This window comes from Lampris incognitus, chromosome 21 (assembly GCF_029633865.1).
Source record: "Lampris incognitus isolate fLamInc1 chromosome 21, fLamInc1.hap2, whole genome shotgun sequence".
Lineage (NCBI taxonomy): Eukaryota > Metazoa > Chordata > Actinopteri > Lampriformes > Lampridae > Lampris > Lampris incognitus.
This window is the reverse complement of record NC_079231.1, coordinates 15655767-15672481: the sequence shown is the minus strand read 5'-3', so window position 1 is coordinate 15672481 and position 16715 is coordinate 15655767. Positions and strand designations below refer to the sequence as shown.

Here is a 16715-nt window from a genome sequence, read left to right as displayed (position 1 = left end):
ACGCCTTGAGACCGCTGTACGCCCACGTGTTAACCGGGTGGAGAATAACTAATTAGTGCAGTGGGGAATCGATAATACCTTCCCCGTAATGCGACCCGCACCGTTTGTTTAATCTCTTTTTATGAGTGTAAACTGAGTGATGTTCATCTATTACCGCAATCACTTTCACAAAAACACTACCCAGTGTTGCGCACTGCCAAGACGTTAACTACTCGTTTACCTTTAATCGCAGTTTAATGAAAGACGAATGAAATATGGAGGCTTCGTTTTCTTTTCTAATGATTCCTGCAGGCCTTGTCTGATTTCGTCTGTTTTCTCTGTCGGTGAATAGAGCCCTGTAGACTACACCCCCACCTCATATATTTCGACTCGATTTGTGTCTGTCACCGAAAACAAGACCTGCTTTCACAAGAGCCCGAGAGGGAAAAGGCTTCAGCACGTCGTTTCGGTGCCTGGTAGGCAGATTATCTGACCTACTGACACGACACGGCCATCTTGCTGTGCAGCACACTCGTGTGCATTAACCTTTATGTAGCCTACATAGTTCCTCTGTCCCAAGCCCACTTTGGACTGAACTGGTGCCAGTCTTGATTTTGACTTTTATATTGAGTAGGACTATCACTCAAATATAATAATAATAATTTTATAACAGCACTTTTCAAGCAATAATCACAAAGATAGAACCGCGCGCGCACACACGCACACACACCAGGTAATTTGCGCAGCGTTGATTGTGTGTCTACACATCCTAAATGACTTCCTTGCACCGTGCATGGTCCTGCACCAGTTCTGAAGTTGAAAGATTGGACCACTGGCTGCCCACGATGTCCTGGCCTTGGCCGGATAATCCAGTTTGCCCCTCAGATTTGTACTCCAAGCCCCCCACTTCCGTTGGTCCGGATAGGGAAGGACTTGGCCCAAGCCGAAGCATCATGAAATCGCCATCATATAAAAAACACACCGTTTCAGCTTGTCAGTACTCTTCTGCGCGTGCGTGTTCGGGACTAATGGGGGACGTGTAATTGTTTTCGTAGGTGGCACACAACGTGTCTCTCGGGCTACTTTGGCCTGGTCTAGTTAACGCGAGTTAGCCCTAAAATCGGCTGGATTTGAAAAGAAGAGCGACGTTGGACGTTATGAAGTTGCGGGGGGAGGCGGGCGGTGCTGTCCGTGGTGCTGAAATCTAATTCTGCGACCCCCGGAGCGACTCGCGACGGCCAGCCTTCAGGTTAACATCCGCACGGGTTGACATCATTGGCTTTTAACGATGTGCGTCACAGTCTATCCTCAGATAGGTAGAGGAGGGGAGAAAAGGAGACAGGGAAAGCGAGAGAGCGAGGGAGAGAGAGAGCGAGACGGAAAGCTGATCTGGTAATAATCAGGACGTAGGCTATTGGTTTCCTCTTCTCCATTTCCGCCCGTGCAGGCTCATACCGTGTAAGCACGGTGGATCTGGTGCCGCTTTAATTAGCCACCTGTCAGTCTATCGGCCCATTGTTCGGGCGGCTCACTTTGCAGGAACCGAAGCCTATACGGCTTACCAGCTCACCCTATCTGTACCGTGCCACGGCCGCCAGTGTGTGTGTGTGTGTGTGTGTGAGTGAGTGAGAGAGCGAGTGAGAGCGAGTGAGAGAGGGAGGGAGAGAGAGAGCGAGTGAGAGAGAGAGAGAGAGAGAGAGAGGGAGGGAGAGAGAGAGCGAGTGAGAGAGAGTGAGGGGTCACCTATGTGTTTTCCCAATGTATTTTCCTCCGTCATATACGTACAAGGACAGGGACATGGAACCCGCGGTCTTGATCGTGATTGGCAACCTACACAATCGGATCAGCGCGGCCGGCGATTCTCCTCCTTCTCTTCTCTTCTACCCAAGAGTCCCCTCGGTTTAAGTTTCCTGAGTGCCAAGGCGGGCTGAAGCGGTGCCGGAGGGCGGTCAGACGCGGTGTGTTTTCCTCCATTAAAAAACAAAAAAGTGAAACGCACCGGTTCGTTTCATGCGCGCGCGTCCGCACGTTCGCACCTGTCGTCCTCCCCGTCATTCTTCCTTCTACCCCTCCCTCGTTTCTTAATTTCCTCATTCATCATCATCATCGAAACGGTTTTTTTTTAATTGGTTGGGTGGGTGGGGGTTAAATGACCGCCCCGACGTGTCTTGAACCCCACCCCCGGGTGCAGCCGACCAGTAACGTCCCCGCTGTGCGCCCTTCACCCGCCTGCTAATTAGGACGAAATCCGTTTCCGTTTTTTTTTTTTTAATAAGAGCGCATGTGTGACCGACTGTTTAACGCGTGGCTTCAACGTTCACCCCCCCCCAAATCACCACCACCACCAGCAGCAGCAGAAGCCCGTCGCGCTTGTCAGCGTCTTGCAGCGGTGTGCAGCCTTCATAGCGGGGACACCTCAAAAGACCGAGACAAGTCATTCTTCCCCCTTCCGGAATATTTCATTATTATTATTCTCCCGCTGCCCACCTGTCAGTCGGCCATGGCGAGCCAGCCTGACACACGGAGTCCGAATGAAACGGACTCCTTCACTGACAGCTGACGATGATGATGATGATGCTTGGTTATTTGACGGACAGGTAAAAAAAAAAAACCCACAAAAAACGTAACAGGTCGCCTGGCGTTCAATTCAAATCTGCTTGAATGAGAGAGAGACAGACAGACAGACAGACAGAGAGAGAGAGAGAGAGAGAGGGGGAGAGAGAGAGAGTAAGAGAGAGGGAGAGTAAGAGAGAGGGAGAGGGGGAGAGGGAGGAAGAAAAAACAAAATGACAACGCGACCCGACTGAGTGATTTGTGAGCGATATGGTGGCGTCTGTTGGCGTGTGGACTTGACGCGTCGGCGCTGCTCCTGCGTCCTGACTGGAAGGCTGTGGAGGCTGGTGAGCGAGCGAGCGAGCCATGCGGCTGGCGTAACGACGCACAAGACACCGGGCTCGAGTCTGCTCTGTTGGGCTTTTTCCTTTTCTCGTCCGGTCCCACCGACCGGGATTTTGGACTGAACGGACAGACGGAGACGGGGTTGTTGTTGCTGTTGTTGTTTGTTTTTTTTGTTTTGTTTTTTCTTGGTGGGTGGGTGGGTGGGTTGGTTGGGTGGGGGTCGTTCCGGATGAGACATGGCAGCGGCTATCGCCTCCGGTTTGATCCGACAGAAGCGACAGGCACGCGAGCAACACGCCCACCGGCCGACGACCCACCGGCGGCGGAAGAGCCCCAACAAGAAGCAGGGGCTGTGTAACAGCAACCTGGTCGACATCTTCTCCAAAGTCCGAATATTCGGCCTGAAGAAAAGGAGGCTACGGAGGCAAGGTGTGGGGTGACACACGCACACGCACACATTCACACGGGTAGGCTCCTGCACGGAGCCGGGCGGCCACACGGTCTTTTGACGCGCACAGAGGACGGCAGGTGGGTTAGTTAGTGTGTGGTGTGTGCTGGGTGGTTCACTCGTATCCGTGCACATCCATTATTGAAGCCACAGACTGGCGTGTCTGTCTGTCTGCTGCACGCATGGAGCCCCGAGACCTTCATCTTCCATGTCTGGGGTCGTTTCTCTCTCCTCCTCCTTCCCCGTCTGTCCGTCTCTCCCACTAGTCTCCCTCTCTTTCCTTCTTCTCCATCTGTCCGTCTCTCCCCCTCCTCTGTCTGTCTCTCTCTCCTACCTATCCCTTTGCTTCTCTGTCTCTCTTTCTCCCACCTGTCTCTTTTTCTCTCCCTCATCTGTATGTCTTTCTCACACCCGTCTCTCTGTCCTCTCGCTCTCCCTCATCTTTCTCCCACCTGTCTCTCTGTCCTCCTTCTCTCTGTCTGTCTATCCGTCTCCTTCTGTCTATCCATCTCTCTCTCTCCTTCTTGTCTTTCTCTCCCACCTGTCTCTCTGTCCTCCTTCTGTCTGTCTGTCTCTCTCATTCTGTCTGTCATTATCTCCCACCTGTCTCTCTCCCCCCCTCTTCTCCGTCTGTCTCTCTCACTCTTCTCTGGCTCTTTTCTCACACCCGTCTGTCCTCCTTCTTCTGTGTCTCTCTCTCTCCTCTGTCTTTCTCTCTCCTCTCTCCCTCCCACCTGTCTCTCTGTCCTCCTTCTTCTGTGTCTCTCTCTCTCCTCTGTCTTTCTCTCTCCTCTCTCCCTCCCACCTGTCTCTCTGTCCTCCTTCTCTGTTGGTCTGTCTGTCTCTCTTCCTTCTCTCTGCTTCTCTCCCCCTCCTCTTGTCAATTATCCATTTCCGTTTCAATGTGCTTTATTGGCATGACAACTGACATCTGTGTTGCCAAAGGTTTAATTACACACTTCCCTATAAGCAAAAACATGAAACGGTGAAGCCAATTCAATAATATGTGGACAATGAATTAAAAAAAACATGGTGGTCTCCCTAGCTGTCCTCCCCCCATTGCCTTCTAGACATAACCATCCTTGCCCCCCCCTTTTTTTTCTCAAAAATAACAAATAACGATGGCAACATTTTTTTTGTTGTTGTCAAAACACCATGTCTCTTTTTCTTTCCCTGCATGGCAGCTATAAAGGGTGTAGGAAAGGTGCAGGGGAAATGGTTGTTGCAACATCAGGCCGACCTACAGGGCCGGTTTTCTCCTGGGTGGGAGAAAAGAGAAAATAAAAACATCATGGAATAAATACCGTCAACGTTTCTCAAATATCAGATTCGTCAATATGTTTTGGCTCTGCACTACGATGACGTAAAGGTCAACACTATAGAGACGCCACGAATGATTTTTTTTTCCAAACAGAAAAAAAAACCAACCAGTGACCACACCAGCCGACGACAATGTATGAAGGTATGGGAGGATGAGAGAGAGAGTGATGAACGTAGAGCGAGAGACATGAAGTGACGTCTGAGAGGAGCAAAGGTGTAATATGAAAACAGAGGGGGTCAGGGGTTATCCTGATCACACCCCCCCCACACACACACAGAGCACTTCTGAACAGGTGAATAGAAAGAATGTGTAATTAATTCATTCCTTCTTTCCTGTCCTTGTCCCGGGGGGGGGGGTTCTGGTTTACTCCACTGTTCAAGCCCTCAGTCAGGTTCTCCGTTTGTGTCATTTTCTTCACAAAACACCCGACTTGTTCTCTTTTGGTGTTTGTCTGGGTCTGAACATCCTTCCTCTCCTCTCACCTACCTCCTCCTCCGCCCCCTCTTCTCCTGTCTCACCCTTTTCCGGATTTAATTTCTTCGTATCGCCTCTCTCCTGTGCCGAGGTGACCGTATGTTCTACGCCCCAATTTAATCTTGATTTACTCGTCACCTCACTTCTCTTTTCATCTTTTTCTTCCACACCAAAAGGGTTCCTCCCGCCTTCCGTCATCATCCTCACCTCCTCTTGGCCCAATGTTTGATTTATCCTCCCGTACCGGTTTAGTCTTGTCCTGTCCTCTGCCCCTGCTCCCCATTACCCCCCCACCACCCCTCCTCCTTTCTCCATTCTTTCTTTCTTCCTCCTCTCATCCATCCTGCTCTCTCCTACCTCAATGTCAACTATTCCCACCTCTCCTCCTCTCTTCCTTGGCCCCTTTCTCCCCATCTTTTGTCTTCCATTCCATTCTACTGCACTCCAATCCATCCTTCCTTCATTTCCTCCTTCCCCATCGCCACATTTCTTCCGCCTCTCCTTCGCTCACTCCACTTCCTTCCTAACCCTTTTCCTCTTCTCCTCCCTCTCTCTCTCTCTCTCTCTCTCTCTCTCTCTCTCTCTCTCTCTCTCTCTCTCTCTCTCTCTCTCTCTCTCTCTCCTCCGTACCCAGCTGTGAAAGCTTGCTGGGGAACGCTTGGCAAAGCCTACAAGCTCTATGTGTGTGTGTGTGTGTGTGTGTGTGTGTGTGTGTCAGTGTGTTCACAGTGTTTCTATGTCAAGCACGTGATGTGTATTCGAGCTGTGTATCAATTGAAGACTGCTGATCTAAATCCACGGGGTTTTAGAATAATATGTGTCAGCTGAGTGTGTGTGTGTGTGTGTGTGTGTGTGTGTGTGTGTGTGTGTGTGTGTGTGTGTGTGTGTGTGTGTGTGACAGACAGACAGAGTATATGTGTCCATGGGTGTGTATATGTAAAAGCGACCTGCAAACATCCCCACATCCCCTACTGTCTTCCAGAGGTTTTCTGAAGGATACGAGTTGTATCAGGGGCAGGCAGACAGGAAGAGAGTCGGCACACGACTGTAGTTGAAACCGCGAGGCAAAGCAGTTGTTATTCGGTTGAAGGAGATGATGAAGTTTAACATGGGCGCGCTTGTCACACCTGTGACATTGGAGCCTCTACGGATGGAAACGAATTGCAAATAGCCCGTAACACCAAAGCAGGTCATGAAGCAGGCGGATGGACAAGCCAGTAGCCAGACAGACAGACAGACAGTCAAAGTGAAGAGGCAGCCAGGTTGGCATACAGAAGGACAGACATACCAGACAGACAGGTGGACAGACAGACAGACAGACAGACAGACAGTCAAGGTGAAGAGGCAGCCAGGTTGGCATACAGAAGGACAGACAAACCAGACAGACAGGTGGACAGACAGACAGACAGACAGTCAAAGTGAAGAGGCAGCCAGGTTGGCATACAGAAGGACAGACAAACCAGACAGACAGGTGGACAGACAGACAGACAGTCAAGGTGAAGAGGCAGCCAGGTTGGCATACAGAAGGCCAGACAGACAGACAGTCAAGGTGAAGAGGCAGCCAGGTTGGCATACAGACAGACAGGTGGTCAGACAGACAGAGAGACAGACCCAGACAGGTGGACAGGCAGACACCCAACAGACAGACAGACAGCTCCTTCTTAGATGCCTCCAATTCAATTCAGTGATGATTGTGCAGTTCACACCATTTCGTACCTAGGCATGTGCTACGAAGCATAATTAGCTTTACATAACGGTGTCACATTGCTGAAGACTGATGAAGGATGCACTGCACAGAAAAACAAAAACAAACAAACAAAAACACTGTTCCTGTGTCATTGTGGGGTTTACCTCGCACTAATAAGGCGATGTTGTGGTTAGAAATATTAGGAGATTCTGCCCTTGCCCATTATGCACTATTGTGTTCTGAATAAGGTCCCCATTCCCAACAAAGTCATGTTGCAAATACACAGCGCAGGTGGAAATACTTTGGTATCGTGAAAAAAAAAAAGAAAAGAAAAGGGAATCACACTGTTGGGAGGGACGGAAAACCCAGGTCGACATCCGTAAAGTCCAATGCTTTTGTCATAACGGCATGTCAGAGAGCCATTGACAAAACAACAGAAGACCTGTAAAACCGGAGACGGTCGCTACAGCTGTCACTCCGATGGCGGAGACGCCGCGTGACCTCTAATCTCCCTCCAATCACCGCTAACGCACACGACAATGAAATGGCAACAGCCGACAGCTTGTTAGGACCCAGACAGTCGATGTCGCTTTCCATCCGTCACGGGCATCTGTCGGTTTTGCATTCAGCCACAGATGGACACAGTCACATTCACTTGATTCTCAAGGATTCGTCATTGGGGCGGATGAAACTATACACGGCGAGTTGGTGAGAGTGAGAGAGTGATAAAGGGGTGGTGGGGAGTGGGGGTCAGGGAATGACAAAGCAAGAAGGAGGCTGGGATAGCGAGAGAGAAATAGATAAATAATTGCATCATTTGAATGGGGGATGCCGACATTTGATATTGTGCGATGTGCTGCATTTAGAGATGGACCAAAGGAAGATTAACTGATAATGTGACCTGTCAAGTCGATGAGAGTCAGAATGACTGGCTGACTGATCAGATCACATCCCAGACCCTCGCAGAGAAAACAAGAGAAACCATACTGTGTGTGTGTGTGTGTGTGTGTGTACGGGGGAATACCCTTCGACTGGAACAGCAGACAGCAACAGTCGGAATCATGAGACTGTAACCATGGCAACCCCAGAATGTGGGAATCTCCCTAGTAACAGACAGGATGTGAGGATACTGGGAAGATGGGAATATCACCTTGGCAACAACATAAGCATGTCTTTGTAACATGAATCACTAGGTAATTGTCCCCAAGATGAGGATGAGGGGGGGGGGGTTCTATGAATTAGTCTACGTCCGCCTGTCCATCATGCAGAATATCTCACACATCACCAGTCTGAGATTTTGATGAAACTGCAGAGTGAGTCATCCTGGCATTTTCAAATTAACAGTGATTGACCCAACATGGCGCCCCTGAAGGCCAAAAAGATTCCAAACTTAAAACAAATACAACTTCAGAGTCCTGAAAATTGGTACACATGTGCATTTGCCCCCATCTGAATATATGAGCCTCTTGGTGCATTAAGCTCCAGCCACTTATATTTTCTGTATTTCATCACAGCGCTCCCTACCTGATTACTCTCAAATCTGAACAAGCCTAAGTCCACATGCCTTGCTCCTAGACTCAAGTCTCAAGAAGCTTCATCTGCACATCTGTCTCTTCAAGACAGACATTTTAGTCCTGTAAGAGCAGGTTTAAAAGGGAAATTTCACTGCTCATAATATCTGCACATGCACTAAGTGCTGGTGGTCTAGCTGGTCTTTTCAAAGTCTAACCACTTAATTGCAATTCATGTTGACAGAGAAATTGGCCTTTTCCCTTGCAAAAGAGTTGCTCTACCTTGTCTACGTGTACCAGTATGCAGTGCATGAGAGTTTAGAAAACGGACATCTCGGCCAATCTGCCTTGCTCTTTCACCATCCACTGACGTCAACAGATGGTGGAAGTAAGCCAGCTCACTACAGTGGCTAAGTGATACAGACAACATTGGCGAGGATCGTGTATGTCATACAGATGCCACCGCTATGATTAATACATGGAAATAAGGCTGAAAATCAGCAGAATTTCTCTTTAAGTGGGGGTTAATGATGTGTTTTGTCTCAGAGTAACCAATGGCAAAGAGGGGCAGGTGATAACTGATGTAGAGCAAACTGAGGGGGGGCGGGGGTCACTCCAACATACATGGGGGACGATAAGTCTGCTGCAAGAATAGACAAAGGAACAAAAGCAGGAGGCGACGGATGGATGGATGGACCCAAATTAATGAATTTTTCGTGGGACACCCACCTTTGAGTTCAGTGTGTTCATTCACGTGGCAGATGGAAAAGGATGTTCAGGGGACAGATTTCGGATGACAAGATTACCGATTGAGTGAGCCGTGCCTCATACAGCACCACGAGTTCGACCGCAGCTCACCATTCTCCTGACTGCCATGTGGCACAACTGCTCCTCACGCCTCCCCATGTTCCCTCCTGGTATACAAGATGGATCCTCCTTAAAGATGGAGGATACCCCTGCACACCCCTCTCAGACACACACACACACCTCACAAACTAGGTCAGCCTGGCATTTTTTTTCCTCAGTGTGCATTAGGGTGTACCTTAGTTTCAAATTTCACATGCTCACACACACACATACACACACACAGATTCAGAAACACATGCATACACACATCTGCATGCTTAAACACCCTCTTCTTCCAAGTCTTCATCATCTACAATATGACTCTAGCTCAGCTTTAAAGGGGATTCCCAACTTGCTATGGCAACACACGGGAGGGAGAAGATGGGTTGTGCGTGCCTGTGAGAGAGAGGGAGAGAGAATGGGTGTGGTTGCGTGTGTGTGTGTGTGTGTGTGTGAGTGAGTGAGTGTGTAGTGAAGAAAAATGGAACAGCTGGTGAATATTAATCAACATCACCAACCAACCAAGGGGAACCCTCTCTGTGTGTATGTGTGTGTGTGTGTGTAAGTGGAAAATGCTTGCTGTTGACAGCAGAGAGGATAGCGACAATGACACGGTTAGGCGATAGCTAATCTAACTAATACCAGCCGTTACACCACCTTTCCCATTTCTATTCAGACCTACGTTTGTGTTTTCGCTCTCTGTTCTCCATGCACCTTTCCTCTTCATTTCTGCAGCCTCCTTCAGTCCCCCTGCATAATTCTTCACTGGGTCCGGCGGTCTTCCTCTCCCCTCCCGTCTCTCGCCACTCAGGAAATCGTGTTCGCTGTGTCCTCTAGCAAAACGTGGCAAACAAACAGTGAGGGAGGCGTTAATGTGTGGTGCTTGATCCAAACAACGGGAGACGGTGAATGGCATCTCATCCGGCCGCTGTCAGATGGGAAAAGAACATGCATTGTTATGTGCAACAAGATTTAGTCACCATGGCCAAAAGATGCAAACGATGCATGATGTCTTTCAGACGGCCACAAGACCAGTGTTCAGCATACCACCAATACACTGACAGGCTTTGTGTGCTGATATATATATATATATATATATATATATATATATATATATATATATATATATATATATATATATACTACATATCTAACAACCTCTCAATATATGTGGCCTACATTACCTAATAGACAGAGGACACCATAACAAATTGTGCCTATGAAACAGTCATCAGTTGTAACTCCGTATGACAGGCATTCACTGTTCGATGGTACCAGGCTGATAGGACAGTGTGTGTATATATATATATATATATATATGTGTGTGTGTGTATGTATGTGTGTGTGTGTGTGTGTATATATATACATACACACTGCTCCTCATTAGTCGAGCGCTCAACACCATTGACGGTTTCGGAAAAAAAAAAAACACTCTATATATTTTTTCCCCCCGAAACCGTCAATGGTGTTGATAGAAGTGCTCAATTAATGAGCGGAATATCAATAGAGATGCAGGAAAAGAAAAATAAAGAAGCATATTTGCATATATATATGCAAATATATCACATCATGCTGAGATTTTGCAAAACACGCGACAAAACCCAAATTTATAAATGGAGCATCAAGTAATTGCCATGTGCTAACAATATCTAATATATTTTTATTATCTGAATATCTATCTTCATTATCTAAGCCAGGTGGAGGCAAATGATTATGGACTATTTTTTTCCCGTTCCATTTGAAACTTTGAAATGACCTTTATCTGCTATATGTGGAGTGTTTAGTCTGTTAATATATGTGAATCCTCTATATGGAGATTATTAATGTTCATTAACTTGTCAATTCTGAATCCGGATGAGATTTTGTGTGCGTGTGTATATATATATATATATATGTGTGTGTGTGTGTGTGTGTGTGTGTATATGTGTGTGTGTTGATCAGATAAGCAACCGCTGTGTCTCCTCCAAACCAATGAACAAACACCTGTGTGTGTGTACGTCTGTCATTCTTTAATTTTGCTTGTTTGACGTTTTACACAAGAATTCAATTCGGTTTTTTCGTTTTCCTCCCAATCCCCCCCCCCCCCCGCCCCCGCCCCGCTCTCTCTCTCTCTCTCTGTCTGTCTGTCTCCCTACCAGAACCACAGCTGAAGGGCATAGTGACCAGGTTGTTCTGCAGACAGGGATTCTATCTCCAAATGGGCCAGGATGGAACTCTGGATGGGACCAAAGACGACAGCACCAACTCCTGTGAGCACCCTCACGCAAGACGCCCAATCACGCACACACACACACACTAGAAAAGGCCTCAACTTTCTGAGGAAAACCTCTATACACTTTTCGTCAGTCAGTCCTCTTGCAGTCCAGATGAGTCCGAACATCTCCCTATCCATCTCCACAAGAGGATTTTTAGCGCAGCAGCTCAAACCCTCACAGTAGTGTTTAAACATCTGGACACAAAAGCGGTGAGCGGTTCAAAAGGTGAATGCCCTTCACAGCTCAGGGAGGTGTGCGTGTGAACGTAATTACATGCCAAAAGAGAAGAGTAATAAATGAAGAGCCTTCTTGCTGAAGCAAAGCCCGCCAACAAAAATCGATCCCAGCCGGTACGGCATGTAAAACAAGCTAGGTGGGAAAAAACAAGCCATCAGGATACACTCACACCACGTGCCCGACCATGTATTTTTAGACGGCCCGCCTATCAAATCTAATCTGAATTGTCAGTTTGTCCCTAATAACCTTACTCTGCTGTGTCTTCTGGCGTTCTCCGCTGTCAACAAGCTGCAAAATGATAAGGACAACTTGCATGCAATATGATAATATATGATAGCATATAGCAAAGCACACAACAGACACACAACCGCGGGGCCGTTTGATGAGGGAGGTGTTTTTATGTGCTGGTACCATGATGCACATAGCTGCATATGCAAATGCAGATGCAGGTGCATGCTAATAACTATGGTGCTCTGTCATCCCTCCCACATACACACATACTACCCCCTTCTGTGTATGTCACCGCTAACAAATAAAGCTACTGGACAAAAAAAAAAAAGTCCTCAATCACCTTGAGTTGTGCGATTTCATCTCGTAACTAGCTTATAATGGATTGGCTGAAAGCTCATGCGGCACGCTCCTCCCGTTATTTCTAAATGATCAATCTCTCTGGAAAAAAAAGAAGAAAAAAATTAGCAAAAGCAGGGTGAAAAATGTGTGATCAAATTACTCGTATTTATGATGAATGAACTATTTCAGCTACCCTTTTTAGTATACCCAAGCAAAAAGTATACAGGTAAAAATGTCCTCCATGTTGTAATTACCTCCTCAGCTGCTGTTGGTGCTGAGAAATAAAGGTGCATCACATCGTTTATAGATACACTACTGCTGAACGAGTTGCAAATTAACATATTTCATACATACACACACACCTAAGACAGTCACGTACAAAACTAATATGCAGACAGAGTTTCGTGTCTCACATAATACTCTCTCGCTCGCTCTCGCGCCCTCTCTTCGCTTCACTTGCCTCTCTCTCTTTGTCTCTAGCTCTGTTTAACCTAATCCCTGTGGGTCTGAGAGTTGTGGCCATCCAATCAGTCAAGACTGGGCTCTACATTGCAATGAACGGAGAGGGCCACCTCTACTCTTCAGTGAGTACGCTCACACAATCGCATGCATGAAAAGACCCCCCCACACACACACACACACACACACACACACACACACACACACACACACACAAAAATACAACATCAACGGGTGTCTGGGTAGTGTAGCAGTCTATTCCGTTGCCTACCAACACAGGGCTCGCTGGTTCGAATCCCCGTTACCTCCAGCTTGGTCAGGCATCCCTACAGACACAATTGGCTGTGTCTGCGGGTGGGAAGCCGGATGTGGGTATGTGTCCTGGTCGCTGCACTAGCGCCTCCTCTGCTTGGTCGGGGGGGGGGGGGAATAGTGTGATCCTCCCACGCCCTACCTCTCCCTGGCGAAACTCCTCACTGTCAGGTGAAAAGAAGCAGCTGGCGACTCCACATGTATCAGAGGAGGCATGTGGTAGTCTGCAGCCCTCCCCGGATTGGCAGAGGGGGTGGAGCAATGACCGGGACGGCTCGGAAGAGTGGGAAAAATTTGACTGGGGAGAAAAAAAGTGGGAAATCCAAAAAATAAATAAATAAATACAACATAAACACATGCACAAACACACACACACAATCTCATACACCATCAATTACTGCGAGAGCGGTGTGAGACAGAGGAGTCACAGAAAGAGAGATGGGAAACGAGAATGAGAGAGAGGAAAGGTAGAGAGAAACAGAATGATGGTGATGATAGTGATGGGTGAGGAGGAAGGGGAGAGAGAGAGAGAGAGAGAGAGAGAGAGAGAGAGAGAGAGAGAGAGAGAGAGAGAGAGAGAGAGAGAGCGAGAGCGAGAGAGAGAGGGAGGGAGAGAGGGAGTGGTCGGAACATTATGGAGCCTTTTCGTGCCCGAGTCCCTCCATCTCCAAGGTAACTCGGGAGGCGAAAAGACGAACCAATCCAGAATAAGATGTTGACTCACCGGATGAAAATGTTTTCAGACAGAGACACAAAGACAGACACACAGAATGACGTGTTGAGGGACAGGTGGAGAAGAAGTATGGGGGGGGGGAAATGGTTTGGCGAGTGAAAAACAAAAATGACTCAGAAGGAACATGGAAGAAAACAAAGAGAGGGAGGGAGTCTGAGAAAATGGAGGACAGAGTTGAACAACAGCAAGAACCTGAAAGGAGGGAAGAGAGAGAGAGAGAGAGAGAGAGAGAGAGAGAGAGAGGGGGACAGAGAGAGAGAGCGAGAGAGAGAGAGAGGGGGCCATGCAAGTGGAAGAGCCGCGGAGCGAGGGTTGGATTATTTCCCCGCCGACACTTCAGAGAGTTCATGAGTTTCCACCCTTCTGCTGCCGTCTCTCCTCTTCTCCATCATCCCCCAAACCCGTCCTCTTCAAACAGCAGTGCGAGAGGAGAAAATGTGAGGGGAGAGAAGAAAAAGGAGAATAAAGGAGAGTGTGATGAAAAAAAAAGATGAAAATGCACCTGGAGAGAGAGGTGGAAGAGAGGAGAGGAGAACAGATACAAGGGAGGAAGGGGTTGAAGCGGGAAGCAGAGTGGAGCGGCGTGGAGAGGAGCAGCGAGCAGAAAAGAGAGGAATGATATTAGGAGAACAAAGGAACGAGGGAAGAAGAGAAGGAGGGAGAGGGTGTATGGGGAGGGGGGGTAGATAGATGGGAGCTCTAAGCCTGTCAGTGCAGTCACAGATGCATGAGGGCCTCCTGTAAATAACTGGAATGAGGGAGTCACTCCCACACACACACACACAGACACGCACAAACACAGACGCACAAACACACACACACACACACACACACACACACATGCACAAACACACAGCTAAAGTGGAAATCCCCTGTTCAAGCCATGCAGAGGGGTGTGTGTCTTTTCTATGATCCTGTTTCAGTTGCTGCATTCTGTTTCGTGGCTGTGGTGCAGACAGGAAATAAAGACCATCACAAGACAGATTATAAAAAATAAACAAACAGGAAGTCTGTCTTTCCTCTCATGTCGTACCAGAGGCAACCCGTTTGATATCGGTTCTGCCTAAAAATGGGCACGTGAGCATTTCATGTGAAGAGTGGGGCAGAAACATGGCGGGTTTAAACCCGGGACCCCAGACCACTCGACGTGTCGGTGTTCCTTGATCGACATCTGACTGTCGCACATCATCCATGCAACCCGGTTAGAGTTGGAAACAGGGTCCGGGTCAGTCGGGCATCAACATATCTGATCTAAGAGCCTGTTGCAGAGATCAGGACCTGTGTTGTGTTAACACAGATGGCGAGACGTCTCCGTCCATGTCCTTCTCCTAGACACTTCAAGATCTCTCTCAGAAAACACATCACGGACCCCGTGGTGCTTGCTCCTGCACGTGTTCGGTCGTATAAGTTTGCTCCTGAAGCCCACCCGGCTCTCAGCAAGTGAGTCTGCATCCTTTTGCTTCTCTTAACTACAGAACAAATTAACTCGGAAATTTAAAATCTCATCTAATTCCCACACGAGACCCGTGTTTGAGTCGAAAGAGTACAAAATGACAAAATGTAAAATTAGTCGCGTTTAGGTGGTGAGAACATTACGCTGATCTCAGCCGTCTGCTGTAAAGAGGTGTGTGTGTGTGTGTGTGTGTGTTTCCACAGATGGCACCGTGTGCAATGAGCAGCTATATGATAATTGTGGAGTTTACTGTGGAAATAAAGGACTGATGGGTGTGCGTGTGTGTGTGTGTGTGTGTGTGTGTGTGTGTGTGTGTGTGTGTGTGAGAGCGTGCACCTTGGTGGGGGTTGTTTGCAGGGATGCATAAGAGAAGACAAAGACCGAGTAGAAGTGATTTTGTGTTAGAATATGAGATGAAATGAAGTCTGCTGAGCGGCTCTAATTAGACTAATTGTTTGTGTGTGATTGCTTTGTGCGTGTGTGTGTGTGTAATTCCATGAATAAGAGTGAGAGCGTGCATGCAGGAGTGTCTGCCTGACTGCATGTGTGTGTCTGCCTGACTGCATATGTGTGTGTGTGTGTGTGTGTGTGTGTGCAGCTTGCTGTGTGTGATAATGTCCACACGTTTGTTTGTGTGTGTGTTTGTATGCATGTCGTGAGGCGTCAAGATAAATATTCAGTGCTGAAGGAGAGGAAAAGACCGTTTAATCCGAACTGCCATGTGTTTCTCCACACTGTATTTCACCTCACACCGGTCTGCATCTATTTTCCATTCCACCTGGCAGTCTCCAGATCACACCATTATTACTGATACCACCACCTCTACTACGGAGTATAATAATAATAATAATGATCATTTACTGTCTCTACTGTACACGTGTGCTCACATGCACCAGCAGCATTTATACACCGTTCCAAGAACCATCTGCAAAACCCTGTCCATGACACATTTAAATGTGAGCGTGTTTGTTACACAAATATAAATCCTCTGGATGAGTTTTGTAAGCCTGTGGAGACTGGGGATAAAAGGTATATTCCGGCATCCGTGTGGCATGGTGGTCTATTCTGTTGCCTACCAGCACTGGGATCGCTGGTTCGAATTCCCTTGTTACCTCATGCTTGGTCAGGCGTCCCTACAGACACAATTGGCCGTGTCTGCGGGTGGGAAGCCGGATGTGGGTATGCGTCCTGGTCGCTGCATTAGCGCCTCCTCTGGTCGGTCGGGGCGCCTGTTCGGGAGGGAGGGGGAACTGGGGGGAATAGCGTGATCCTCCCATGCGCTACGTCCCCCTGGTGAAACTCCTCACTGTCAGGTGAAGAGAAGCGGCTGGTGACTCCACATGTATCGGAGGAGGCATGTGGTAGTCTGCAGCCCTCCCCGGATCGGCAGAGGGGGTGGAGCAGCAACCGGGATGGCTCGGAAGAGTGGGGTAATTGGCCGGATACAATTGGGGAGAAAAAGGGGAGAAAAAAAAAAGGTATAGTCAAATGATGAGCCAAAACATTATGACCACCGGCCTAAGATGCTGTTG

The 16715-nt window shown here is 48.1% G+C and overlaps 1 protein-coding gene across 1 annotated transcript in view; it reads left to right on the top strand.

Annotated features, from left to right (window-relative positions):
• The window catches only part of LOC130131482 (fibroblast growth factor 14-like), a 57656-nt gene that overhangs the window by 30532 nt on the left and 10409 nt on the right, over positions 1-16715 (top strand). Inside the window, exons 2-3 of the mRNA XM_056301172.1 lie at positions 11303-11413; positions 12707-12810. Of these exons, the coding sequence (XP_056157147.1) occupies positions 11303-11413; positions 12707-12810 (215 nt within the window). The remainder of the gene's footprint in view (positions 1-11302; positions 11414-12706; positions 12811-16715) is intronic.